The 26,551-nt window shown below is 40.3% G+C and overlaps 1 protein-coding gene across 2 annotated transcripts in view; it reads right to left on the bottom strand.

The window, feature by feature from the left end:
* Positions 1-26,551, bottom strand: part of BLTP3A (bridge-like lipid transfer protein family member 3A) — a 98,838-nt gene that overhangs the window by 35,147 nt on the left and 37,140 nt on the right. For both annotated transcript variants that reach the window (XM_089677558.1, XM_089677557.1), the window contains exons 2-9: positions 21,061-21,223; positions 20,842-20,880; positions 17,535-17,626; positions 17,231-17,420; positions 17,022-17,159; positions 14,669-14,833; positions 4,497-4,665; positions 2,716-2,784 (exon numbers count right to left, since the gene is read on the bottom strand). In XM_089677558.1, the coding sequence (XP_089533684.1) occupies positions 2,716-2,784; positions 4,497-4,665; positions 14,669-14,833; positions 17,022-17,159; positions 17,231-17,420; positions 17,535-17,626; positions 20,842-20,880; positions 21,061-21,223 (1,025 nt within the window). The remainder of the gene's footprint in view (positions 1-2,715; positions 2,785-4,496; positions 4,666-14,668; positions 14,834-17,021; positions 17,160-17,230; positions 17,421-17,534; positions 17,627-20,841; positions 20,881-21,060; positions 21,224-26,551) is intronic.

Consider the following 26,551-nt stretch of genomic DNA (forward strand, 5'->3'; position numbering starts at 1 on the left):
TGGCTGGAGCCATGGTTGTTACTCTTGGCTTATCCTCCGATATAGTTTACAAACATGCCTGTATTTCTTCTTCTTCATTCCATGGAGGCAGGGTAATTGGTAAATTACAGAAGTTGTTCATAGGAAGTGCTAAAGACATCACAATTCTAACAAGCTCAACATGTATTTTATGTATTTACTAAAAGTGTTCTTTCCTTCAAAAAAAGAAAACTAAGCTAGCAAGCACATCTAAGCACACTGTAAGCTGCAATATATTATGTTTGTGTTCTTGAGTTTATCTATCCTTTTAGCTGATTATGCACCAATTTGGCAGGTTCAGCAGCGACTGGACAAATTTCAATCAATGTGGGTGACATGTTGAAAAATCTCTTGATCGTCGGCTGCAGCCGCTGATCAGTATATTCTGACAGCTGTGGGTACATTCTATTGCTCTCAGTCGCCTCCAAAATCTTTTTTTTTTTTTTTTGCTGCTGTGATCCAACTTCCTTTGTAGGATGGCTACAGTCATTCTCCCACTGTATTGCAGGAACATAGCCATATCTTGCTTGCTCCTGAGATGGACTAGTGACTATGGGATGTGTATTGTGCATTGAGCAGTGCACATGACTGTAACTAAATGCACTGCTTATTCCAAACAAAAATGGAAGTGAGGGGGCAAAAGAGAGGTTCGGGGGCTCAGGGATGACATTATGAGCAAGCAGAAAAACACAACAAGAAACAATTTCACTAAAATGGATTACAGAGCCTTTAGGTACTGAATGTGTATGGATAATTTTTAAAGAATAAGGATATCCCTTAGGGTCACTTTAAACCAAAAGAACTCTTCAAACAAGGGCTTGCTGCTTATTTTCAGTTGTGTGTAGAACAACATGCTGGAAAACAAACACCAAATGGAGCGGAATCTTTAAAGAGAAAAATAAGTTCCGACTTGCTCTAAGCGATCTAAATTAGATGGCTTTGATAAGTGGAAAAAGAAGCTAGTATCATTTTCATCCACCAGCTGTATTATAGCATCCTTTCATCTCTCCAAACTCTGTTAGAGCAGAATCACTTCTCTAAGCTTTTTTTTCCCCAATATTTACAACATGCCTTACAGATACAATAATCTATAATTCTTCACAAATTTTTAGCATGGTGGCATCTGTAAGCCTTTCCAAAAAGGGATTGATAGGTGATCTTTACTCTGCCTTGTTGATAGCATCCAGCTTTAAGATTTGACTGTGTTGTGGTGAGGGTAAAGACAGGATCTGGGACCCACCAAGGATGCGCAATGCACTAAGGAGTTAGAGAATATTCTTTATCTCACCTCAAACCACAGCATCATACGCCACAATAATTGTATATAATGGGGGTGGGCTACCTCTCCTAGGTGTATGGGTAATACTGGTACTTTAATTTACATGTTTTGCAGTTGCCCTAAACCAGCCTCTCTCTACCAGAGTTTTGTGGAACTCTATTGTTCCTCCAGAGATTGCTAGGGGTTCTTGAGCAATAAGCAACTTCTGCCTCTCAAATAAGTAACCACTGACACCACTGATCTTATTTTTAATCTTATCTGTAAAGGTGGGATTCTTCCCAATGGCCAGAAATGTAAGGAGCATTCTTCCCACTGATCATCACACTAATGTACTGTCAGCTGTAGATATAACTATTAGCAGTGGTTCCCCAAAACCTTAAATTATTTCAAGGGTTCCTCCATGTTGAAAAGGTTGAGAAAGGCTGCCCCAAACTATTTAGGTACTGGACATATATTTTGCAATTGATTAACAATGTCCTTTCACTCTTCTTATGGATCCTAAGACTGAGTATTTAATTATTATTCCAGAAAGGTTGCTATCTCAGGCACTCAAATAATAGTAATGTTTACTGTTCTTAGCACACAGTGTGGTGGCTCATAAATGGCTATCTTCCACTCCCACAATGGCAACAAGCAGTTAGGCCGGCCATAGACGAGTCAAAAACCGAACGAAAATCTTTAGTTGTTTGTTTTTCGTATCATTAGTGTGTGAGCTGCGACACACAATTTTCATGTCGCAAACGAAAGTACCAACATGCTGGATTTTGTTAAAAAAAAAAACTACACAAATGATGGCACAATTGTATGCACCATTTTCGTTTTTTGATCTACAGAACTTTCTGTTTTCGACTTGTCTATGGCCTGCCGTAGTTCATATTCTTAAAAGGGAAAAGCTAACCTATCAGCATAGAACATAGAGGATGTTCAAAAAACGTTTTAAAAGTATGATATCCATAGTAATTTAGTCCCAGCCTCTAACAACTTATCCTATATGACTTCGCAAAGCCTTCTTATGACTTACTGTTTGAAATTAGTGGCAGTGTCAAGTATTCTCGAGTTAACACCCACCATGGATCTTTGTAACTTATCTCTTTAAAATGTGTTTTAAATTATGGTCCTATATTATTTCATGGAACCTACTGATGTTGTAGTATGTTACATTGATCATCATTTTGGTATATTTGAACTATGTGTATGGAATGCACAGAGCTTGTTTATGTTCTTGCATAACAAAACTTACAATAAATATCACTTGATTTAAAAAAATAGAAAAAAAAAAAAAAAGAGGAAAAAGAGGCATGAAATGTCTTTTTTCCCCAAATACACAGCAACTTGGGGGGTATACATGTAAGCCACATCCAAGTGCAAGGCAAATCCAAAACATAAATCATTAATCAAAGCAGCAGAAGAATACATACCTGCCTTGTGGGTCGGATAATAATCCAGTGTAATTTTACGCAAAGTAACCTGTATGGCACCTCCTGTGACTAGAAGCAAAAAGGTGGACATTACAGAAAAATCATCAACATAAAACTCAGCATGAAAACATCAAGAAGAAATCAAAAACCCTGCAATAGTTGGAATAGGAGTCTAGATAGAAGTCTGAAAGATATGCAAATGCTTTTTTTTTTTTTTGCAGCTTTCACTAAAATAATACCTGGTGATTCTGTCAGGAAGGCACTTGTGTAGGCAAATATTTAAAAAAATAATTATTATATCATAAATTGTAATTCCCCCACAGTTTTCAACATGTCATAACAGATTCTGATTTGTTTAACCCCAGAGATTGGCAAGGAGTGAAGCAGTCAGTAACACCCTTTCGGTTTCTTTCCCATTATTTAATTTTAGCTGAGTTGAGATGAAGGGACTGTAAAATAGTTTAGGCTTGCAGTGAAACTTCTGCCAGATTGTTCTGTTTAGCTTTGAAAAGAGTAGTGGAGGGATAGAGAAGAGAAGGGAAGATTTCCCCTAACTTCTTTCCAGTTCAGGATGTGATGGGAAAAATCTCCACAAACACATTATTATAGATTGTACTGGCAAAAAGAAGTGCTGCACACCCAGATGCAAAATATTCTTCCCTTATTAAAATAGCGGACAGAAACAGGTTCTATTCTGAGATGCTTCATGCTAAGCACAGTGCTTTCTCAAACAATTTTTTGACCCATCACATTAGAACTTGTTCCTGATTGCTATTTTAACAAAATAAGGATATTATTTTGCATCTGTTGACCGTACAAATGATTGCTTCATTTGAGAAGAGCTGAGGCAACACCTGAGTTGTGATGGTGAAGCGAGGAGCCTGGTCTTGCCTGGAGCAGCCATGTGAAATATATTACATTATTAAATTGACTAATGAAAGGATGAGACGTCTGCTATGATTTGCTTGCCTTTCTGTCCTGATGACAGCAGCACTCACCATTTCTTGTTCAGGCATTACAGGTACAATAGAAAGTAAATCTCAAGCAAGTCATAAACAGAAAAAAAAAAATCTGGTAGAAAGTTTAAAGTAGAAATCCAGGCTACTATCAACAGAGCTTAAATCTAATTCTAACTAGCCTGTAAAAGAAGTTGCTTATACTTACCTATTCTCAAGGAGTGCTGGTCTGGTCACATGACTGACTCCCAGTGGCAGCTTCAGGGAAGAAGTAGGACAGCCGACAACAAATGCCCCATAGTAAGCCTTTTAGTGATGTCACTTCACCAGGATTGTAGACGTTGTCGCTGCACTCTCCTCTCCTCTGAAAATGGCCACTGAGGAGATCACAGGACTGGACTAGAGTACTAAGCTTATTTAGTAATAGCGTGAACGTATACTTTAACTCTTTTACAATCTACCAGAAACACAAAACATAATATCTGGCATACACATGCACACTCTACTTAGAGTTAGTTATTCTTTATGACTGCCATGCACATTTATCTGGTGGCAGGGAGGTGGGCTCTAATGCCCAGCCACCACATCTATGCGTTACTGTGTAGTTTTTGGATGCACTCTATAGGAGCCTCCAGAACTGCGGCCGAGCTGTCACCAAAAGCTCACGGCCATATTCTTACAATCAGGAGCAGGTAGGATGGGCTCCTGATGAAGTCAGCACTATACAGTCAATCACAGTGCAGAAAGATTGGGAGCCCTTTCTACCAACCTCGGGCTTTAGAACCCATCATATAGCATAGATAAATCTGTTTCATATACATTTACCTGTACCCCTTGTCTGACTTTCATCACACACATGTAATTCAAGCTTTGAGATGAGTAGATGATAAGAGGTTTCCTTCACATCAAACCTTTCAAAGTATTGGCCAAGACTGGTTGATGAGGACGGGGGAGGGGGGAAAGACCAAGGTGGAGGGGCAGTGGGTGAGGGTACCTGTGGAAAAGAAGAATTTCTAATTTACTAACACAGACAGAAAAGAACACTGGAAACTAATATTAAAGCAAGTGTTGAAGTGCACCCTCAGCCAAAATGTTTTCTTTAGTTTTAGATAGAGAGGACAGGGCTTCAAATCCCACAATTTTAATGTATGTGTGCCTTTTGGGGACAATATAAACTTGTTATCCAAGTGACTGCATAGTCACTAGCACAGGAAACAAAGCTAAACAGTTCTGACCATTTCCCACTTAGCTAAAATGGTTTTATTGTTGTGTGCTTCCCTATTGGAGGTTACATAAGGTTGAAAAACAGTTTAAACACCAGAAAACCCCATACAAAATGCTCCGATTTGGTCCCTCAGGTGGCAATTTGATATTCCCTGGATCAACTGCCCCTGGTGTTGTTACCTATAAATGTTATTATCAAGTTATATTTTGTGCATTAAGGAATGCATCCAGCTATTTTTTAAAGCAATCTACTGAGCTGACCAGAACTAGCTCTTGAGGGAGTTTATTCCACATTTTCAAAGCTCTTACTATAAAGAAGCTCTTCCATATGTGGAGGTTAAGTCTCTTTTCCTCCAGACATAAAGAGTGCTCCCTTGTTTTCTGTAATGACCTGAAAGTGGAAACTCAACAGGAAGTTCACTATATGGAACGCATTTATTTATACATGGTGATTATAATCCCCCTTTACCTCAGCTCCTCTCCATGCCTCTCATCAGTTTGGTTGCCCTTTTCTGAACTTTCTCTAGTTCTCCAATATTCTCTTTGTGACCTGTATATTTCAGATGAGGTCTCACTAATGATTTGTAAAGGGGAAAATTATGTCTTGCTCTCGCTCTGAAGTTTATACCTTCTAATACAAAAATGGAGTTTGCTAGCTTTAGAAGCAGAAGCTTGGCATTTCATGCAATTATTAAGTCTATGATCTAGCAGAACATCCAGATATTTTTCAAACATTGACTCCCCTAGTTGACCTCCTTCAAATATGTATGATGCGTGCATGTGTTTAGCCCCCAAGTGCAAAACTTTACATTTATCAACATTAAAGTTAACTTGACACATAATTGAACAATTAAACAGTGAATTGAGGTCAGCTTGTAAATTGTAAGGATGTTATTCTACTGCATAGTCATCGGCAAACAATGAAATTGTACTTTTAGCTAGTTGCTGACCACAGATAGCCGAATGACAGCTGCACTGCGTCCGGCCAGTTCTGGGTGGACGTCATATAACGTCCTACCAGAACGCGCTCTCCTGCGAGCACCCGACGATCTCCGTAACCGGTGTCCTGCGAAGACAGGTGATCATGCGATGTGGTAAAAGGCCAGTCACAGCAGCCTTTTACCATGTGATCAACCGTGTCCAATGACACGCTGATCACAGGGAAATGCAACTGCCAGTTCTCGGCTGCACTTTCGGCTGTCAGAGCGTGAGAAAAGTACTGCCGAGAACCAGCGCTGAAAGCTGAAAATTGGCCTGGGCAGGAAGGGGGAGAAAGTGCCCTGTAGGCAAGTGGTTATTAATCCCAGACCCTATATAACTTATAGGTTAAAAAGTAAGGGTCCCAACACTGAACCCTGGGGTACACCACTAATAACATTAAACTAATCAGATTATGAATAATCACTACTACCAAACACAGTCTTTTAGCCAGTTTTGTTTTGCGCATGAGTTGTGCAAGTCCAAAACTGTATTTTAGGGCATGGCAGCCCACTTTTATTCAGTTGTTCACGCAGGGGTTTCTTCCACACAATATGCACAAATGAAAATACTGAGCCACCTGGCTCGTTTTCTCTCACCAGTCCCTTTGATTGTGTTGTCCAGCTCTCCTGGATGCTTGGCTCTCTAGCTGTTATTTGCAGCGCCCTGCTGTACGGTCCACCTCTGGCCTATGAATTGGGGTTCTCCTGACACCCCGATAGGAGTCAACCAGACTCCTGGAATAAGACCTGCTGTCTCCTGGCTTCTGGCAGGGGTTGAGACCCTCTGTCTATTGGCTTCTGGCTGGGGCTCCCAGACCCCGAGTGAGAGCTTCTGTCTTCCACACGGGTTATGGTCTCCAAACTGGGAGCACTGAGCTATCCTCAGCCCTGAGAATATAATGACCCAGCTCACCTGTGTATTCAGACAGATTGCAGGCACCTGGTAAACTCCAGTTACAGGATTGAAAGTACCAATCCAGAAATACAAAATCTGGAGAAATAGTAGTCCAGAACCTCGCATTAACCATTAATACGAATCCTATGTCACATTTTCCTATATTCTACCAGTAACAGAGCCATCCTCTGTCACAACATTTTCAAACTGAATTTTACAAGCCGGTAGACTTTTCTATTAGCAGTGTAGGGAACTCTATCTTAAACTTTGCAAAATCCAAGTATGCTGTATCCACAGTCGCTTTTTACTTACCTCCTCATAAAAAGAAATCAGATTTGTTTGAAATCTTCAATCTTTTGTGAATCCATGCTGACTATTGCTTAAAATATTGTTTTCCAGCAAAAACTCTTCCATGTTGCCTAAAAAAAACGCAGTATCTTCCTATATAGAAGACTATAGAAGTTAACTGCTTCCCCTCCATACTATAGCAGAAATAGTGCTACAGGGTGGCAGGGTTGCACAAGATGATATACAGTATGTATATATATATATATATACATATACATATATACACACACACACACACACACACATATACAAACACACACGTGATTTTGCAGATCCAGGTGTTCGCGCGCTGGTGATTGCAAAGTATTACCGACGGGGGTATGTAAATAATACAGTTCTTTCCCGTCAGCTCCTGCACTTACAGTTCTCTCCCCTGTCAGCTCCTGCACATACAGTTCTCTCCCGTCAGCTCCTGCACACTGCTTTCTATGACTCTTACAGTGGAAAACACACAGCACACAGTTAACCCTTTGATCGCCCCAGATGTTAAGCCCTTCATGCTTTTTATTAGCACTGATCACTTTATTGGTATCACTGGGAATGTCAGTGACACCAAGTCAGTTCCCCCCAGTGTCAGAATGCCCGCCGCAGTCCCGCTAGAGGTTGCTGATCGCCGCCATTACTAGAGAAAAAAAAATTCCAGTATATATACCGCCATTTGTAAATGCTATAACTTTCACGTAAACCAGTTAATTTACATGTATTGGGATTTTTGTTAGCAAAGATATGTAGCAGAATACATTTTGGCCAAAATTTGTGACGAAATTTGATTTTTTTTACATTTTGTTACTAGACATGTTTAATAGCAAAAAGTCAAAAATATAGTTTTTCCCAAAATTGTCAGTCTTTTTTTGTTCATAGTGCAAAAAATTAGAAACGCAGATGAGATCAAATACCACCGAAAGAAATTGTGGGGGGGGGGGGGGGAGAACATAAGTTTCATTTGAGTGCAGCATTGCATGACTGTGCAATTGTCAGTTAAAGTAAAGCAGCGCCGTGATGCAAAAAATGGCCTGTTCAGGAAGGGGGGTAAATCCTCTGGAGGGCAAGCGGTTAAAGTGGTTCTAAAGGCAGTTTTCTTTTTTTACCTTAATGAATTCTTTACATTAAGGTAAAAAACCTGTGTGCAGCTGCCCCCTCAGCCCCCCTTAAACTTACCTGAGCCCCATCTTGATCCAGCGATGTGAATAAGAGCCACAGCTCTCCTGGGTCTCTCTCTCCTCACTGGTTCACACAGCAGCAGAAGGAATTGGCTCCTGCTGCTGTCAAGCACAGCCAATAAAGAGACAGCGGGGGGGGGGTGTGAATGAACAATCTCAATACACTGGAGCGTGGCTCAGGAGCGAGCCTGCTTGAGTGCCCCTATAGAAACAGGCCTCTTGCTGAAAATATCCTGAAGATCTGTACTCAGAAGGAAACAGAGGGGCAAAAAACATCTGAAGAGAAGCAGAGCCTGCACCTATCCAGGAGTGGATGTTACACAGCGCTATACTGACTCTCTTGGCAAATTAATGGGTCAGTATAATATGGTGAACACAGTGTATTAATTATCCCTAACCTCAGAATTCTACTTCTATCTAGAACATACCCCAGCTGGAAAAGCCACCTTTATCAGCACTTTTTCTTCTTTGCACAGAACTTTATACGGAATGTTATAAACGCAAAGCACAAATACATTCGGACTAGACTAGTGAACTATTAAGAACTTTCTTTTTCTGGGGGGGGGGGGGGGGTGGGAAGGGGGTTGATCAGCAACATATTGTTTTTATTTATGTATACTATTGGCAAGCGCTGTCTTATTACAGTTATTCTAGTTGAAATAAGACTCAATTCCATCTAGTTCAATCAAGAAAAAATTAAAGTTTAACCGCTTGCCGCCCTGCCACTGTATATATACGTGTGCAGGGCGGCAGTGGAGCGCAAAAGCAAGTTTTAAAACGTGCTCGGCGCTCCCGACACATTCGCGGGTAGGGGGCGCGCGCTCCCGCCGACCCGCGGGTTACACGATTCGATCCAGGAGGGATCAATCATTATATTTCAGCCAGTGATTTCTGGCTGAAATCACATGATCGGTCCCTGTCCTATCCTGTCCTGTGTTGACATTTACACAGGGCAGGATATGATGTCATTCTTCTCTGCCTGGACACATTCCGTTCCAGACAGAGAAGAAGACACAGTAAAAGTGAGTAAAACACTACACATTTACAGTTAGAACACTCTAGGTCACATTTAACCCCCTGATCGCCCCCCCCCCAGTTAACCCCTTCACTGCCCTGTCACCAGTGTCATTGATCAGTGAACAGATTTTTACTGATCACTGTATCAGTGTCGCTGGCGACTTCCGATAGTGTTAGCGCCCCTCCCAGATAGCGCCAGTTTGCCCGCTAGTGCACCAGAAATCCCATTTAACTCCTTGATCGCCCCCCCCCCCAGTTAACCCCTTCACTGCCCTGTCACCAGTGTCATTGATTACAGTGAACAGATTTTTACTGATCACTGTATTAGTGTCACTGGTGACTTCTGATAGTGTTAGCGCCCCTCCTAGATAGTGCCAGTTTGCCCGCTAATGCACGGGATTTTTTTTACCAAAAACATGTATAAGAATACATTTTGGCTTAAATTTATGACTAACTTTGAGTTTACGATATATTTTTTAAAGCTGAAAGTAGAAAATATTGTTTTTTTTCAAAGGTTTCGTGGTTTTTTTGTTTATAGCGCAAAAAATAAAAAGCGCACAGGTGATAAAATACCACCAAAGGAAAGCTCTATTTGTGTGAAAAAAAGGATGTAAATTTTGTTTGGTTACAGCATTGCATGACCGCGCAATTATCATTTGAATTAGTGCAGCGCCAAACAGCAAAAAAAGGCCTGGTCATTAAGGGGGGTAAATCCTCTGGAGCTCAAGTGGTTAACACTGAACCCACAACAGTAAAATCAGTCTGTATATGCAGTAAAGCATGCTTGTTATACTCACTGTGGAACCTAAGGGGTTAATTCTCTGCATTGTGTAAAACCGCTGTTTGATCCTGACTTCTCTGATCTGCCCCTTCTTCAAGTGTCCCCCTTATCTCCTGATAAGACATATCCTGTGGAGTCACTCTGCACATGCTCAGTTTAGTGTGTATTGTTACAGAGGGTTATTTTTTTCTTGGGAGAGTGCATGTGATCAGCACACGGGCAATCAGAGCTGTCCAGACAGAGGTCAGGGGTTCTGCATCCTACTAGAGCAAAATAAAAACTCCTCCTACAAGCTTAAACCAGTGCTCAGCTGGACACTGACAGAAGTCACAAGACTGCTCTAACTGTTGATGACAAAAGGTATTTAGCAGTCTATAGTCACTAAAATAATTGCACTTCCATGGTTTGTGTACTGTGGGAGACCGGATAGAGTGAATGCAGGGTCCGGGTTTAGGAACACTTTAAACAATCCTATATACACAATCCTATACCCACAGTTGATCCAGAGAAAACCCCAGCAAAGCATGAGTCCGTTTGCTTCAGCAGGAGAAAAAACACCTTCCTGATCCCCCCCAAGAGGCAATCGGATTTTCCCTGGATCAACTTTACCTAAAAATATTAGTATCCAGTTATGTTATATGCATTTAGGAAAGAATCCAAGCCTTTTTTTTTAAAGCAATCTACTGAGCTGGCCAGAACCAACTCTTGAGGGAGTCTATTCCACATTTTCACAGCTCTTACTGTGAAGAAATCTTTCTGTATCTGGAGATGAAATTTCTTTTCCTCCAGACGTAAAGAGTGCCCCTTTGTCCTCTGTGATGACTTCAGGGTAAATAACTCTACACCAAGTTCACTATATGAACCACTGATGTATTTATACATGTTGATCATATCCCCCCTTAGTCTCCTCTTCTCGAGAGATAATAAATTCAGTTCCTCTAATCTTTCCTCATAGCTGATCTCCTCCATGCCTCTTATCAGTTTGGTTGCTCTTCTCTGCACTTTCTCCAGTTCTCCAATATTCTTATTGTGAATTGGTGCCCAAAACTGAACTACATATTCCAGATGAGGTCTTACTAATCATTTGTACAGGGGTAATATGATATCGCTCTATACCTCTCTTAATACAAGAAAGAATTTTGCTCCCTTTGGAAACCCCAGCTTGGCATTGCATGCCATTATTAAGCTTGTGATGTACCAGAACTCCCAGATCCTTCTCCACCATTGATTCCCCCAGTTGTACTCCCCCTAGTATGTATGATGCATTACATACATTTACATTAATATAATTACACTTATCAACATTAAACCTCATTTGCCACATAGTTGCCCAATTAAACAGTGCATTGAGGTCGGCTTGTAAATTGAAGACATCCTGTAAGGATGTTATTCCACTGCACAGCTTGGTGTCATCTGCAAAGACTGAAATGGTGTTGTTAATCCCAGACCCTATATCATTTATAAATATATTAAAAAGTACATTAGCCGTGTGTGGGGAACTGTGTCAAATGCTTTTGCAAAATCCAAGTATACCACGTCCACAGCAACACCTTTGTCTAAGGTTTTGCTTACCTCCTCATAAAAAGAAATCAGATTTATTTGACAACTTCAGTCTTTCACGAATCCATGCTGTCTGTGGCTTAAAAATATTTTTTCCAGCAAGAACTCATCTATGTGGTCTTTAACCCCTTGGCGCCGGCGCCTCCTGGCCCTTTAAGGGTTTTAGAAGCCGGGAGGCGGAGCGGAGTTTAGGGTCATGTGACCACCGTGACACGCCGTCACATGATCGGGAAAGGTCCCGATCGAAAGAGGAGATCGGGACCTTTCCGTGAGTACCAAACGTGTGCTAGGAGCACACAGGGCGCGCGGTCTCAGCACATATGTTTTTTTTTTTAATAGATGCAAATGTGTGGCTGCTCGGCATCTAGGCCCAGATGGGTCAAGAGGTTAGCTGGCGTCAAGAGGTTAATTAAACACTCCAGTATCTTCCCTACTATAAAAGTTAAACTAAAAGGTCTATGGCTACTTGATAAAGACTTTGACCCATTTCTAAATACAGGCACCTTACGCCAATCCAGTGGTACTATGCCATTTATTAAAAAGTCCTTAACAATTAGAAACAATGGCTTTGAAATGACAAAGCTCAATTCTTTTAGAACCCGTGGGTGTATGCCATGCGGTCCAGGTGCTTCTTCACCTTTATTCTGTATAAATATTTCTGGACCACATCAATTTTAAACCTTTGTGGATCATTTGGAGCTGTGTCAATGTCATCCCCCATTATGGACATGAGCTCCCCCATGCTCCGTTGTATACAGTACACAGAGCTGAAGAAGGTAATTACTGTATCTGCCTTCTCTTTATCCCCAGTCATCTACTCTAGACCTACCATAAGTGCGGGAACGATTGCGTTTATACATCTTCCTACTTGGTCATTCTGCCCTAACCCTTCCACATTAAACCTATTATCCACCTGCTCAGTGAGCAGAAGATCCTTTTCAAGGTTGTCAATTCTGCCAAGCGTTGCAATTTGGGCCACCAGATCTCTAATTTGAGTTTCTAGAAGGGATACCTGCTCACATCTGTCACAGCAGTATACATCCTGGAGCTGTTAATCCATTATTGTATAAACGTGGCATACTGTACACTGAGCAAAACCTTCTACCTTGCTAGCAATCATTATCCCAGTTACAACATTAATATTAAAAAAAAATTAGGCTATTGCTTACAGGTAAAAGACTCCTGTTTTGAATTCCTGTTTTTTGTAACTCTTCACTTGGTCAAAATTCCACTTGTTCAACAATTCCAAGCCAGCAAGTTTAAAGGATAAGTTCACCTTTGGGAACATTTAACAGGATCCCAATGCTGCAGCCACTGCCCGATCCCCCTCCCCCTTCCTGTGACAACGGAATGGGGAGAGGTTCCCTGTACTAGCTATCACTTATTAAAAACAGAACTGCCATGCGGGGCTCCACCCACATGGTACCATCATTCACAGGGTTCTGTGAATGAATGAACTACTGACAATCTTAGCGGCTATTGGCTTGTAGTTCTCAATGAACTACCACAGCGCTGCAGAACGCTGTGGTAGTTCATTGATTCTTCCTGTCAGTATATCTGCTTGCTTGTACATCCCATACTGGCAAGCAAATATATGACAGGTCTGCAGAAGACCTGCATGGCACTAGCAATCTGCTGATCGCTGGTGCAATGCTTTACAGGCTCCAGCAACAAAAAATAATAAATGCACATTTTTTTTACCTGCAAAAAAATGTGCATTTATTTATTTTTGTCAAAAGGTGAACTGTAACCACTTGACAACCGGGCTATAGCCAAATGATGGCTACAGTGCGGTTGTTCAGTTCTGGGAGGCCGTCAAGCAGTGCCCAGCAGCGCCACCCATCTGTACCCATCAGTGTCTAGCAGTGCCACGTACGTGTGCCCATCAGTGCCACCCATCAGTATCACCAGTCAGTGCCCAGCAGTGCCGCCAGTCAGTGCCACCCATCAGTGCCAGCTCATCAGTGCTGCTTATCTGTGCCACCTCATCAATGCACATCAGTGAAGGAGAAAAATTAACTGTTCACTAAATTTTATAATAGAAACAAACAAAAAAATTTTTTTTGCTCTTTTTTTGTTTATAGCGCAAATCGCCAGTGGCGATTAAATACCACCAAAATAAAGCTCTATTTGTGTGAAAAACATTATAAAAATGTCATATGGGTACAATGTTGCATGACCATGCAATTGTTATTCAAAGTGCAACAGCGCTGAAAGCTGAAAATTGGCCTGGGCAGGAAGGGGGTATAAGTGCCCTGTAGGCAGGTGGTTAATGGGAGCTGTACCGAAAGTTATATAACACCTGTGAACAATTAACCACTCCCTTAAATTAGTAGACTGAGTCTTCGGTCACACCAAATCCAACTTTGAAATCATGCAACTTCACTTGAATTTGCATGGATCTCAAAGTTGGATGGCAGTCCGAATGCAGGTGCGACTTGGAAGACATCTGTGCAACTTCATACACAGATGTCTAGGCAAGTTGCACCTGAACTTGCAAAAAGTAGTGCATGAAGTACTTTAAAAATCGGTGTGACTCCGATGGAGTCAGAATCGCACCGATATGATTGCTTCCATTGCAGACAATAGTGTGTGACTTATGCGATTTGAAACTATGAACTCACATGACAAGTTGCACCTGTGTGACCGGGCACTGACAGACGGAAAACAAAGGCTATTTAATAAATGTCAGAAAAGGGGAGAGGAAAAAAAAAAGAAAAGGAAAGAAGTGTTTTAAAAGCTGATAGGAAAGTCTCAAAGAAGTAGATAAAACACGTGAATCCACAATCACAAGCAGTCAAAAGCATAACTCCTGTTCAAGAATTCCAATGTAAGCCAGCAATTTCAGTGTGATCTTTATATCCTGTCTTGGATAGGATGTTGTGACTAGGACAGAAAGTGAAAAGAAGCGATCTCCCCAAGACATGCAAAGATGGCCAAAACAAATTACAGATAACAAATCTCCTCTTCTCCATCTTAAATATAATATAATGATTGGAGTTCCACTTCAATGTTTTATTAATGACTCTTACCTGAGGCTCCCCTAGTTGCTTCCTCTGTCTCACCGATTTCTGTACAGCTTCACTTAAGGACTTGGTGTATGAAAGTAAAGCCCGAAGCTGAGAGTCTGTGAGCACCCACAACAGCTCATCTAAGAAGAAGGACAGCTTGGATGACAGCACCATGCAGTCTTTGGTCTAAGCAGAAGTACAAACAACATGACATTCCATAGGTACGTTAATGAAGAACTAAGCCTGCCTATCCTTTAAAGCCAAGGAAGCTGCCATCTTAGCCTCGGTTTGATCTTCAGATGCCATGGTGCTACACATGTGATTAGTTATGACACCAGACATTTGATGGCTTAACAGTTTAATTGACAGAACAGGCAACTGAGACAGTTATTCACGGAATACCTGGAATGTAACAGTTCTGGGAAACCATTAAATCGACAGATTTAGTTTAGCTTTAAAGACAGCAGCTTAGGAGAAGACTATAAAAAGAAAAAACTTGTTTTTCATGATTACATTTAGCATTTATCAAGCCATTTTAACAGTATGACAGTCTGACAGCTAACACTTTTAAGAGAGACCAGTGATGAAAATCACATATTTCTCTTACCACAGGTTTCCTTAAACGGTAAAGGCTATTAAGATTATAACATGTAAAGTGTTCCAGCACATCCCAACCCCCCCCCCCCATGACAGAAGGTGGGGGTTCTTCTCCCCTGCTGCTATCACATTTAAAATCAGCGCAGCTGTGCAGTGCTACAAGATGATTTGTATTTCTTAAAGTGTTATTATTATTAAAATGATTTAAAATAGCAAACATGTTCTACTCACCTGTTCTGTGCAGTGGTATTGCTCGGAGCATCCCTGATCCTCCTCTTCTCGGGTCCCCCAGTGGCGCTTCTGGCTCCTCCTCTTATTTGTGTGTCCCCATAGCAAGCCATTTGCTCTGGAGACACACACTGTCTTGCCCGCTCCCGAGCTGTGTGTCTATGGAGCCGTGTTCCATAGACTTACACAGGGACATAAGACCAACCCCCCCACTTTCTACTCACTGCATTTGATTGACAGCAGTAGGAGCAAATAGCTCCTGCTGCTACTCGAGTGTAGTGTGAAGAGGAAGAGAGGAGAGAAGAGATGCAGCCATGCACAGTGCTGGATCTGTTCTCCCTTCTCTTCGCACAGGGAAGGGAGAGGACAGGGAAATAGAAAACATTTTAAAGGTAAAAAAATGTTTTTAGCTTTAGTATCACTTTAATGGACTACGAGTGTACTAATTTGTGTGATCGTAGTCCATTCACATGCCCTCCAGCTTTCTAAATGAAAGCCTGTACAGGGGATACAGGCAGAAAGGTGGAAGACATGTCTGCAGGAGCCTGTACCAATGATCCACTGATTGCAGGTGCAATGCTTTGTAGGTTCTTTGGGGGAAAAATAATAAATGCACATTTTGTCTGCAAAACAATGTGCATTTATTATTTTTCTCTTAACCCTTTCGCTACCAGGTTCATTCATGGTACACACCTGAAAGAGGGGGGGTGTGTGCATATCTGACTTCTGACTGTCAGATGAACACCCCCGGTAATTGGCATGCGCCCCCGCCATAAATCTTGGGCTGCCCATCAGCATGCCTGAGATCGACATGGCAGGTTCTGCCAGGTAGAGGGGACAAATCTGAGCAGACATGCGTCCACTCTCCCCTCCTTCTTGCTGACGCAGAAACGGTGTGTAAAATGTCCCCCTTTTAATTTTACTGGCTAGCTTGGATGGAATGGAATCAAATGCAGTATAAGTTAGATTAATTGGAGCACAGGTGAGACATCCAGGGTCTTAGGCCCCTGGATGTCTTATTACAGAGAACCTGTCACCAGATTAAGTGATGTTAAAGTGAAAAAACATTGTAAAAAATTAAAGTTAAACCCAAGCTCATACAAACGTAAAAGCACACGTCAGGGGTACCTACACACAAAAAACGTTGATTGCGATACATGATACATATCGATCTCTTTGATATTTACTAGTTCATCATATTCTGATTCTTGGGTCAGCTCCCTACTCAATGGACAGAGGTTATAATACTGATTTATTGTCCAATGAGCAGGCTGGAGGCAGAAAGGTAACAGAGCCATTACTACTAAACCAGAAAATAAGTGTAACCCTTCTGGTTGTGCAGTGTGGCAGATGTGTGCTAACAAAACAGGCTAACCAGAATTACAGATTCTTTATCAAGTGCAACTGTAAACATGGGCATTTCAACTAAGCATTAACCTATTTGCCTTGAGTTCCAATTTCAGATTTTTAAATGGTTAGTTAAGTGAGGTGCAATGAGAAAGCAAGCTATGAATGGAGCAACAATATTAGTTTTTACATTAAATCTCACCCTTCTTTTAAGTGCTACATTCAATCTCCCCCCATTTGTAAGCAGGCGTAGAGGAGTGGTTGGCGCATCTTCACAGCTCTCTGACGCATCAGCTTCAATGCGAAGGGTCTGCCAAGTCACTTGTTTAAATGTAAGGACCTGTAAAAAAAAAAAAATATTCAGATACTATATTCCAAGAATGTCCTGAGATTACAAAAAACTAAAGTTACCTCTCCACGCTGGGAATGGGTGAGGCGAGTGAAGCGCAAATCACTTTGCTGCCAATTTGGGCTAACACTATAACCTTGGAGTTGCCACAGCTGCAGAGATGCACGAAATGTATGAGACTGAATCTTAATACTGACGCATCCGATTTCCAGGAACATGCCTTCAACCACTTTCTCTGCAAAACCATATTCGCTAGAATGTAGCAAGAAAAAAAAAAAGTAGGAAGAATGGAGAGTATATTAACATTAGATGCTACAGAAAGTGAACATCTGCTTTAAAAATTATCGCAAAGAACACGGATCTCACCTCTGACCTGCGGCAAGTGCAATAGGTGAAGGCCCATTTGGAGGTCGAGGATCCTCACATGTTTTCATTTCAATCTCTACTTTATCCAGCATCTTGCAGTATCAGCAAAGACAAGCAAAATAATTCTAGTCACTTTGTTACTAGTGAAGCGCACTAAAGAATTGCACTATGATGTTTAATGCTGAACTCTACGATAAGTATATATTATCTTAAAACAAGAGGCATGTGTATTCGGTTACATGAATCTTGGTGTGCTTTGTATATTTCCTATAGATCTGTATGGTAATCCAGCATTACATAGTTAGTTTGGCTGAAGAAAGACAAAAGTCCATCCAGTTCAAACATATATAAAAAAAAGTTATAATCCTACACCCACAGTTGATCCAGAGGAAGGCAAAAAACCCAGCAAAGCATGATCCAATTTGCTCTTGCAGGGGAAAAATCTCCTTCCTGATCCCCCGAAAGGCTATCAGATATTCCCTGGATCAACTTTACCTATAAATGTTAGTATCCAGTTATATTCTGTGTATCCAAGAAAGCAATCCACTGAGCTGGCCAGAACCAAGTCTTGAGGGAGTGTTAATGTTGCCTTTGTGCAGGAGTTTCTTGTAATAAAGACTGGTCACCGCTGCTTTCACTACTTGTGCAGGGTGACTGGTCTTGTATCCACTCCCTGTAGTTTTCTCTAGGCAGCATGTAGGGGGTTGGACTTCTGTGTCCCTCCTACAGCTCTGCTCTCTGTGCACAGGCAGAGAACAGTGATGATGCCACTGATACATTTACAAGGTAATAACTATGTTTGCAAATGCATTTGGTGCACACAAAGTGGATTTATATTCTTTTGTGTATTTAAATAAAAGTTTTATTTCCCCAGTGTTCAGCTTTAATAGCGAAATTCACCTTTTCCAAAATAATAATTTGAATGACAGTATGGCTGTCTGAAGAGAAGTGGAAAAACAAAAGTTAAATATGGTTGGCTACATACTAATGTAAATAAGACATATTAATGAGAAAAAAAATATGAAGGGTCACCATGAGCATTCCAAATCTACAAAATGCAGTAAGAAATTCGAGACCGATCAGGGCAGCTAAAACAGATACTAAGAAACAGAAGAGTAAAAAAAAAATCCCCCAAATCTTTTTTAAAAATACGAATGGTAAAAAGGCTAGGTCAGAGCATACAGGCCCCTTTAGAAAATGGTCAGGGGAAGTTTATAAGTGACAGGGAGAGGGCAATTGTATTAAATACATTTGTGTCTTGTCTTGTATAATAAACATGACAGGAATATTAACAAAATTATATTGAATGTACCCATGTGGGTGACAGAAACCACTGTTCAAAAAAGACCAGAAAAACCTCATGTGAATAAATCACCAGGACCAGATGGCTTATTCTCGTGAGTTCTGATGAAACTTAGCCATGTAATAGCCTGACCATTATTCCTATTAGGGATAACTTGTTGACTGGAATGGTACCAGATGATTGGTGAAAAGCAACTGTGATACCAATATTAAAAAAAGGGCCGATATATACATCTGGAAAGTACAAACCAGTCAGCCTAACACCAATAGTATGTATACTATTGGAAGCAATGATAAGGACCATATTCAAGCATTTGCTGATAAAAAGAGTATAATTAATAGTAACCAACATGAATTTATCAAAGACCGTTCAACAATTAAAACTAAAATTCTACCACTTTAAAAAAAATTCTGGTTCAGCCTCATCTCGAGTATGCCGTCTAGTTTTGGTCCCCAATCTTTAGGTAAAGGTAGTGCTTAAACTGGAGAGTTCAGAGAAGGGCAACAATGCTAATAAGGGGGCTGGAGGACCTAAGTTACGAGGAAAAATTGCAAACAGTAAACTTGTTTTCCCTGGAGGAGAGGCACTTAAGAGGGGGTATTATTGCAATATACAAATCTTTAAATTGAGACTCTAGCATTCGCAGAAAACTGTTTAATCTAAGGTCTCTAGAGAAGACATGCAGCCACACAATGAAGTTGGATGAGAAGCAGTTCAATCTTAAACTGTATAATGGGTTCTTTACTGTTAGAGAAGTAGGGATGTGGAACTCCTTTCCATAATTTGTGGTGTCAGTGATGAGTGCAGATAAATTAAATAAAAAAACTTTAGGATGTGTTTCTAAATGAACACAAAAGTACAGATACATGGAAAATGGTAGTGACACACACACACACACACACACACACACACACACACACGTTGAACTGGATGGACTAGTGCCGTTGTTAAGCCTTACCAATTATGTACTGTATGTAACTAAGAGAAAGCCTTCAGTGCACCATTCCAAGGATGCAGTAGGTGGGCACCCCTAAGGCTACATGCACATAAGCACATTTTCCCATGCAGCATAAAGACACTGCATATTTTTGTTGTCCCAGATGCCCTAGAGCAGCTTAAAGCCGCCCACAGACATGAATAGATTAAGGAGGCTGTTAGCAGCTACGCAAGGCTATTTGCATCAAGTAGCACACGCGAACAAACATAATGCACCTAACATACTTTAGGTGCATTCAGCACATTACATCTGCATGCATTCACTACTTTACACAAATGGCTGTGTGCAGTTGACTTCACCCACTCAAGTTTATGGGCAGCTGTACGCTGCACTAGGGCATCTGGGACATTAGAAATAAGCAGAGTCTTTACGCTACATGGGAAAATGCATTTACTGTGGCCATTATGAAGGGGTCCCACTCTTTCTATTGGATAGTTTTTATTGCATGGCAAATGTAACCAGAGGAGCCTGGAACATGCAAGGTGCACAGGAACAGAGTTGATATTATGGCAGAAAGAGGGAATATTTAAGTCATTTGACTAAGCTCAATTTATAAATAAAATATTACTTTTTGGTAGAATGACCTTTTAATGAATGGCTGTGTATGCCCTAGTTGACTGTACTTTAACACCCACCTATACACAATCACACTTGTGATTAATGCTAAATCCAATGGTTCTGGGGGGTAAATGATATATAGACTTGGCAAGCCATAGACCTGTCTGAAATATGAAAATATTACCCAAGGGTAGGTAATTGGAGATTGAGCATAACCAATGATTAAGCATAAGTAAATATAACAGCAACTTTATTATTATTAAATAGGATTTAGATACTCTCACCAGTCTTCACAGTGCATTACAAAATAAAAATTGATATTACAGGTACAATATAGTTCAACACAAGAGGGTTAGGAAGGCCCTGCTTGAGAGAGCTTACAATGTTAAGGATTTTCCACATTTATCAAGAAATTTTCCAACAAAGCATTTATTTAAATGTCTACTTACCAGACATATTGGATGAGTTTTCAGTTTAGTCCACTGTATCTGTGAGAGAAAATGCACTTAGTTAATGTCCACATAGCCCAATCATCATATTTTTTATGAAGATACAATTATTCTCAAGGAATATTACAAACATTTTGACTTGGGTAGAATGATCAGTGTTCTTCATACTGCCCCAACGCACCTTTTGAGTTTTCTTAGTGCCATGTGATCCCCCCTTACCCGAATTGCAGCACGATTACAGTACACGCGTGTGATGGCCAGCCATGTGGGTAAATCCAGCATGTTCTGGAGAGCCTCTTCATCAAGCTCCAAATCTGTCAGGTGTCCTTCTCCCCGCAATGTGCTAAGATTGATCTGTTCTGGAGACAAGTTCTTGGTAAACCTTGGGGAAAACACAAAAAAAACCATGCTCACTTTTCAGTATATAAATTATGCAGATAACTCTTGATAAAAATATAAGCAAAATCCTTTAGTCAGATGGAGTGGTTAAAGCACACCTACCAGATTTCTGGGCTATCCTTCTATAAAAACAGTAGGGAACCACATTGCAAGCATGTCCAAGAAGACGATAGATAATGTGTCTTAATTGTCCTAGCGTTAGTCACAGAAGCCATTGGGATCTTGACACAAGTGATGCCAAAATAAAAACGCAAACGATACCAAAATTTGTTGAATTGCTTATTTTTATTGGGCCATGTGTAAGCAACCACCAGAATTTTTTTTTTCTATTTCAGAAAACTTTGTTACTATGGCCAATCAAAGAGAAGTCCAGACTGGCCTAGAAATCACGTGTAGTGACTGCATTAATTATCTTTTTTGAGGCTTTTTTTGCCCTTTATTTTCACCTGGTAGACCTGTGAATTACACACTTCCCTTCATGGCTACATATTTTTTCCCACTGTATCTATGGAGGCAGCCATGATTGTTAGATGTCTGCCTTTGTTCATCTCTGTGACAGTGGGTTAATAATTTACACAATAAAGATAATGTTCTCTGAGCTTTCCTTTCAGCTCACATGAAGTGATAAGGACACTACATTTCTGGCAAGATTAATAAAACATTTTCTGTACATGCGGACAATGTTTTTAGCATTAAAAATGAAAATGGATGCAGCCACCACATCTACGAACTGGTAAGCTGCAATATTTAAAATGTTTGGGTTTAGAGACACTATTAACCGCTTGTTGACCTACCGCAGTACATATACTGTAGCGGGGCAACTCCTACAGGCACAGTGACGTACCTGTACGTCGCTGCCTGTCTCCAGGTTTCGGGTGCGAGCATGTGCCCCCATCTGCCTACTTCCCTGTGATTTGACACAGTGGGAGTTTGTCATCAGATCCTGGCCAATGATTCATGGCCGGGACCTGTTGATCTACGGCGTCAAATCACAAACAACACAGAAATCTATACAAAGGGAAATATCGCTTTGATTCTTTTCCCTGCAGAGAAAATGAACAAATCAACTGGTAGTAAAAAAAGCAGCAAATATTACACACATTTCACATTATTAGGCACACAGTTAACCCCTTGATTTCCCCAAGATTTTAACCCCATCTTAGCCAGTGTCATTAGTACAGTGACAGTGTATATTATTAGCACTGATCATTGTATTAGTGTCACTGGAGATGTCAGTGGCAGTTAGTCAGTTCCCACAAAGTGGCAGTTAATGTCAAATTGTCCACCGCACTATCACAGACATAAGTCACTGATCGCTGTCATTACCAGTATAAAAAAAATCTAGCATATACACTATATTGCAAAAAGTATTGGGATGCCTGCCTTTACATGCACATGAACTTTAATGGCATCCCAGTCTTAGTCCGTAGGGTTCAATATTGAATTGGCCCACCCTTTGCAGCTATAACAGCTTCAACTCTTCTAGAAAGGCTGTCCACTAAGGTTTAGGAGTGTGTCTGAGTCGTAGCTGAGTTGCTATTGTTCCCAGTTGCTTCCAGTTTGTTCTAACACCACTAACAGTTGACCGTAGAATATTTAGTAGCAAGGAAATTTTACAGATGGACTTATTTCAATGGTGGAAACCTATCATGGTACCAAGCTTGAATTCACTGAGCTCCTGAGAGCAACCCATTCTTTAACAAATGTTTGTAGAAGCAGTCTGCATGCCTAGATGCTTGATTTTATACACCTGTGACCATGGAGCAAACGAACACCTGAATCCAATGATTTGGAGGGGTGTCCCAATACTTTTGGCAATATAGTGTATACTATTTTTGTCGGTGCTAGGACTTTCACACAAACCAATTAATATACACTTACTGGGATTTTTTTTCATCAAATACATTTTGATCTAAGTTTATGAAGAAATTTGATTTTTAAAATGTTTTTATTGAATCTGTTTTATAGCAGAAATTAAAAAGTATTTTTTTTTTCAATATTTTAGTTTTGTGTCGTTTATATAATAAAAAACCTAGTGGTGATCAAATACCACCAAAAGAAAGCTCTTTTTGTGTGAAAAACATGATAGAAATTTCATTTGGGTATAGTGTTGCATGACCGCGCAATTGCCTGTTAAAGTAGCGCAGTGCCGAACAGCAAAAAATGGCCTGGTCCTGAAGAGGGTAAAATCTTCTGGAACGTAAGTGGTTAAAGAATGATGACTTTTCAAGGATTTACTTTTTTGGAAAATGCACTGTTAGATTTTCCTAAATGTCCCACTGAAATAAACATTTTATCAAAGCACTTTAATGAGATGCTATCAATTTAAAAAACTAAAAAGGTAAAAGCAAAGAAAAAAAAATTATTGTGAATGCTTACCTGAAGCAGTTTTATTTTCCATAAAAAATTTTTTATTAACTTGCAATGTGACTCTTAACTCACTAGCAAATTTCACTACATCAGGAATGTCATTTCTCTAGCATACCCCCTTTCCTTCTTGCATGTTACAACCCTCTACTCTTTGAGCAGCTTCTAATTCTTACCCCAGCAGCAAGTCCACCCCTCATCTCCCTGCCTAATCTTTTATATAGCTGTTGGGGATGAAGCAAAGGGGAAAGTGACATGAGTTATATCTCAGAGTCTTCTGGAGCTGCTGAAATCACATCCAAGACCCAATGCATGTGACTCTGGTGTTAAGCTGCTGCTGGAGGACACAGGCACACCATCCAGCCCCACTGCTGGCAGCCTGTCAAGCTCTATCAGAGTTCGACAGCTGGTGTGGCTGGACAGGACTGGGCGGTGTACTCAATTATACTTTTAATTAGGGCAGTATGGACCTCAGAATGACTGCCCAGAACACAGACACATAGGGGTTTATGTATTAAAGCTGGAGAGTGCAAAATCAGGCTCACTTCTGCAGAGAAACCAATCAGCTTCTAACTTCAGCTTGTTCAATTAAGCTATGGCAATAAAACCTGGAAGCTGATTGGTTCTTCTGCAGAAGTGAGCCTGATTTTGACTTCTCCAGCTTTAGTAAATAAACCCCATACTGCCTTAAAGAGGAACTACACTGCATCTAAACAGGACAAACCAAAAACACTATTCAATTCAAAAATCATTTTGAAAAACACCCTTCTAGCATTTCTGGAAAGTCCCTCCTCCCCTCCTGAAGACTCCTGGGACATATGACATCTTTTTGTCTAGGCATGGAAACCAGGAAGTCACTGAAAAAAAACAAAAATTAAAACAAGTAAAAAGAATATCCTATGCTAAGAGGGAAGTGACGTCAGACGCAAACGAGAAACCGGAAGTGAAGTGGCGGCCATCTTGGAGAGGGGAATACGGACTGTTACAGGCGGTTGGACTCTCCTTGACTGGTGACGGCAAAAAGGTTTTCCATATATACCATGCGTTAAGCAAGATTTTAACACTGTAAGCAGTACCATTAAAGCTTTTGAAATTTAGTGTGTGGCGGTATTACACTATATTCTGTTCTATATTTGGGTATGTGGATGGCGGATATGACGGAGAATGGTCTGAAACACTAGTGTGGATGGATCCACATGGTGTTAGGAGGTGGAAGTGAAATTCGAGGATACTGGCAGGAGGAAAAATTCATCCCATCATACAGTCTTCTTGATGTTTGTTTCTAAGGCAAAAGTTGTTTTGGAACATTGGTAAGGGTATTTATTCCTTACTCTAGTAGAAGTGTACTCTGTCGTGTGTTTGGAGCACAAAAAGAGTGATTCACTTACACAGTTTTGCACTACACATTGTGTATTTGCACATGTGTTTATATATATATATATATATATATATATATATATATATATATTTTATATATCCTTATGTTTACACTTTTTCACTTGGGTGGAATATCACTGGAGGAGTCTTATATAATTTTTATTTATTAAGGATAATGCACTATGTGGTTTTTATGTTTTTGTTTTTGAGGTAAATCAAGTTGCTACAAGAGGCTGAGGATTTGAACATAATTTTTGGACACACAATTTTTTGGACACTTGGATTTATGGATTTATTTCTCTAAGGATTATATGATTTTTATAAGAATTTTTGATTGTTTCACGGGACTTTATTTATTCACAGATTAAGGGAAAGGCTTATTATTATTTATTACTGAGCATATTATTGTTTATATCCTATGCTAGCAGCATAAGGATTAAAAATAGTCAATGTTGACTGAGAGAGTGAAGTTCCACTTTAAATGGAAGTACAGCTATGTGCACTACCCAGCCTCATTCAGCCACAGCAGCTGTCAGACTCTAAAAGTTTTACAAGCTGCCGGCAGCATGGATGGGGCCCTCTAGCCACAGCTAAATGCTAGAGCATCATGTACTCCCAGAGTGCATGAGGCCTAAAGCTGACCATGATACAATGTAGAATAATAACCAATTCCAAGGAAAATGTTGCATCAGAATAAATTTACACTTTTCCCACAACAAGAGTATTTAAGCTACTACACATATCAGGACTGTGATAGAGAGCTGTGTCACAGATCATTTAAGTAATAACAAACATAAGCATCCAAAAAACATACAATTACTAAGACTCTATAGTAATTGAGATTTTTCTGGAAAGCTATGATGGCATTATACCAAAGACCAGCTATGACAATTATTTTAAACCCACTGAACAATTACAAACTCTATATTTTAAAAGTTACGTTTCGGTTTTAACATGATAGCATCAAACTGACACATCTGATTATTTCTCAAGGACAATGGTCTCAATTTCAACTTAGGGTGGTCATAAACAGCTCAATCCACATTCTGATTAAATGCCCCAAGTAACTGAATAGCACCTCTAATTGTTAGAAGCACTTGTCCTCATACACAGATTTTCCAATTTGATAATGGCACAGATGAGCGAACAAAAAAACATTATTAAGTCCAATACGAATGGGCAGAGGTCTACTGAAGCCTTACTTAACATGCAGAGTATACAGGCAAGATTCGCTTGTGCTCCTTTTAGGTAGGCCATATAGTATATTAACCACTTTTCTTTCCTTCAACCTTGGGTTCAGTGTTGATTGGGGAATCACTCCTGCGGAGCTATTGTATTCTGACAGTGTGAAGTTTCCCAGCCACCAGAATACAATGATATACAGCCTTCAGTAGTGATCAAACTAAAAAAAAAAACCTGACAGGCTGGTTGTACCGAATTTGATTGATAGCCCATACATGGATCGAAATTCCATCTGTCTATGGCTGGCTTTAGGCAAGCAATAATAGTGCAATGGCCTCATATATAGTAGCTTAATTTGATAAGAAAATCTTAGTTACAAAATTGT

The sequence above is a fragment of the Staurois parvus genome, unplaced genomic scaffold, assembly GCF_062004578.1.
Source record: "Staurois parvus isolate SC_StPar_1 unplaced genomic scaffold, SC_StPar_1.0 ptg000188l, whole genome shotgun sequence".
Classification (NCBI taxonomy): Eukaryota; Metazoa; Chordata; class Amphibia; order Anura; family Ranidae; genus Staurois; species Staurois parvus.